This window comes from Condylura cristata, unplaced genomic scaffold (assembly GCF_000260355.1).
Source record: "Condylura cristata isolate star-nosed mole 26May11 unplaced genomic scaffold, ConCri1.0 scaffold00018, whole genome shotgun sequence".
Taxonomy (NCBI): domain Eukaryota; kingdom Metazoa; phylum Chordata; class Mammalia; order Eulipotyphla; family Talpidae; genus Condylura; species Condylura cristata.
This window is the reverse complement of record NW_004567119.1, coordinates 4,324,901-4,327,892: the sequence shown is the minus strand read 5'-3', so window position 1 is coordinate 4,327,892 and position 2,992 is coordinate 4,324,901. Positions and strand designations below refer to the sequence as shown.

The 2,992-nt window shown below is 55.7% G+C and overlaps 1 protein-coding gene across 1 annotated transcript in view; it reads right to left on the bottom strand.

Moving 5' to 3' along the window:
- Window positions 1–2,147, bottom strand: part of MGST2 (microsomal glutathione S-transferase 2) — a 4,848-nt gene extending 2,701 nt beyond the window's left edge. Inside the window, exons 1-3 of the mRNA XM_004685187.1 lie at window positions 2,090–2,147; window positions 1,022–1,121; window positions 428–498 (exon numbers count right to left, since the gene is read on the bottom strand). Coding sequence (XP_004685244.1) covers window positions 428–498; window positions 1,022–1,121; window positions 2,090–2,147 — 229 coding nt within the window. The remainder of the gene's footprint in view (window positions 1–427; window positions 499–1,021; window positions 1,122–2,089) is intronic.
- Window positions 2,148–2,992: the final 845 nt, after the last annotated feature.

Below are 2,992 nucleotides of genomic sequence, written 5' to 3'. Positions count from 1 at the left end.
TACAGGCCAGAGGCTACAGGGGGGTGGGGGTGAGAGGACTCACCAGAGACAGAGCGAGGAGCAGAACAGGCGGACTGACAAAGTCCACTGCTGAGGGGAGCAGCGGGCGGGTCAGGAGAGGTCTGCCGCGCCACGTGGGTCACCTCGGGGCGGGGATCCAGCTCGTGTGAGCTGCAGTGGCTGGGACAGCTTCATAGCGCTGTGTTTAACCCGTTGTGCCACCAGGGAGGGCCCTGTTGCACTTTTTTTAAGTTTCTGAATGAAACTGGAATGAACCACATTAATCCCACAGCGCCACAGTGCCCTTGAGCACACTGACGTGGGTTATTTTGTTTCAAACAATTTCCAGGCTCAGCAGACAAGTGGTTTCCCAGCTACTCTTAACATCGTCACCATCAGCACTGAGCTGACTGTATTTTAAAGTTACCTTGGCTGAAATACCATCCAGCTGCCCACAGTGTGACCAGGAATGCAGGGTAGAACTCCACACAGTTTTGCCTGTCGGAAAAAATTAGAACACAGGTTATTTGATGAGAAAATTTTACTCCAGAACAATGAACTTTATTCTAGAGGTAAATGTTCAGTCTTTTCTTACAAAAAATAATATAAGAATTTACACAAAGAACTTAAATCTCCTTACAGGTGAAATGAGTCTGCCCAGGTAGGACTCAGCCTGTTTAAGCTCAAGCAGGGCAGGGAGCCCTGTACCCCTGCTCTGGCCCACGGCCTGCGCTAGAAAGGAATCGAGCAGTTTGCCAATGCGCAGGTAAGGTAGGTAGGTGAACGGCTCAGGTGGGTGGGCAGGCCCGGGTAAGGTAAGGTAGGTGAACGGCTCAGGTAGGTGAGACTCAGGCCTCAGGGACCCTGGGGAGGTCCTGGGGTGCCGGTGCTCCTTGCTCGTTGGGCCTCTGCTCCGCACCCCGCTCCCCCCAACGCCCCTCCCTCTGCCCCCACCCTCCCACCCCATCAGAGCGTGTGCCCGTGGCAGGCAGGGACCCAAAGGCTGGGACACATTACTTACTGTGCCTGGAACATTCTCTCAAACTCTGGCGACCCCGAGACGGCAGGGGCTGTGATTTTGTATTTTGATCTTGCTTTTCCTACATGCAAAGCAAAGTAAGCTGCAAGCAAAGAGGACCCAGTGTTTAAAATGTGGCATGTCATTGTTCATCAGGAGAGCACACTTAGACCACAGTCAGGCCACGACCCGCCTACTGAAACACAGCCGGGCGAGACTGATTGGAACGTTCCCACTGCTGGTGGGACCTGGGAGCACAACCTCTTTAGAAACGTCTGGAGGGATTTTTCAATTAGCATACGTGGGCCATGTGACTCGGTCATTCTACTCAGCGGTGTCTCCCAGGAGAAATGAATCTGTCGGCCACCCAGTGAATGGATGCAAATATCCACCACCCATTTATTTGTAATAGCAAAGGTTAGGAACAGCTCTGTGATCGCTAACTGTATGTGTCAGCTAGGCTAAGCCATGGTGCCCAGCCTAGGTATTGCTGTGGAGGGCTGGAGCTTCAAATAAGGTGTCCCTGGTGGCACAGGGGTTAAAGTCTCAGCACTACCAATTATGCCAGCCCCTGGAGCTCAGGTTTCCCGGCCAGGGAGTGACCCACATGGTGCAGCAGACCTCTCCTGTCTCTCCGCTGCTCCCCTCAGTAGTAGATGTCAGTAGATCCCCCTGTTCTGCTCCCCACTCTGTCGCTGGTGAAGCCTCTCACGCCTTCACCTTTGGCCTATGCCCCAATTCTTATATGAGCAAATAAATAAAAATAAATCTTTAAAAAGAAACTAGTTTAAAAATGCAAATGACTCTATAAGCACACAAAGCAGGTCAGCGGTTTCCCGGGGATGAGGAAGACCAAAAACAAGCATTGCGGAGCATGTGAGGATCCCGTGTACGCTGTTGGGAGGAATAAGGACTGACCCAGTCCCTCCAGCGAGTGTGAGCTCCGCCCTCTGCCACACACACACACCCCAACGTGTGCCAGCCATGCATGACGCACGCTGCAGACACCACCTGCAGACACGCACGTCACGCGCCCACAACCTCACACCCCACGCCCGCCTGGGACCTTACTTTGCTGACAGGCAGAAAGCACAGAGACAGCGGCCAGCAAGACTGAACGCCCGGCCATCCTCCAGCGGGGCTCCCGGAACACAGCAACCCGGGGAGTCAACAAAGGCTCTCTCAGCCCTGCAGCTGACCTTCCCTGTAAGTAAACAAAGCCGGGGAAGAAGTTTAAAAAAAGCAGCCATGGAGGTGCCGGGACCTTTGCTCTGGGGCAGGCCTGCCGACTGCCTGCGAGGCTGAGGCCTCCCTCCTCACACCTAGTCCCCCCCAGCGCCTCGCCCTGCTGACACCCTTCTCACCCCCTGTGGAGACGGAGAGGCGAGGGAAGCATTTCCTTCAGATCACTGAGATTTAAATGCCCAGTTAAATGGACCCTGACTGATCCCGCAGGGGCGGCCCCAGGATCTGAACCCGAGTCCCAGGTGCCACTGGTGCCTTCCTGCAGCAAGCTGCTCCCCGTCTCCTTCACCCGCGGGGGTGACCACTCGGATGTGTGTGCTGAGGAGGAGGAGGACACTAGAGGAAATAAGAGCCAGTACTCAGCTGCCCACGGCTGGGCCCGGGACCGTCCACAATCAGAAAATGTCCCCCGGAGAGAACAGGCCCCCCCACAGGGGTCTTCCAGAACCTGTCACCTCTGCCTGTCCCCTCTGTCAACACCAGCCTATTGCTCTGGAAGATGCAGCTCCCAGGCCCTCCCTGGTGGCGCAGCGGGTGAGGACCAGCACTGCAAGCCAGAGGAGCCGCTTCAGTGCGAGTTCGATCCCCGCCTGCCCCGGAGGTGACCCACATGGCCAGCAGACTTCTCCTGACCCCCTGCTGCTCCCCTCAGCAGTGTACTTTGTTGACCTGCCTGTTCTGCTCCCCACTCTGTCTCTGGTGAATCCTCTCACCTCCCCTGAGCCTCTG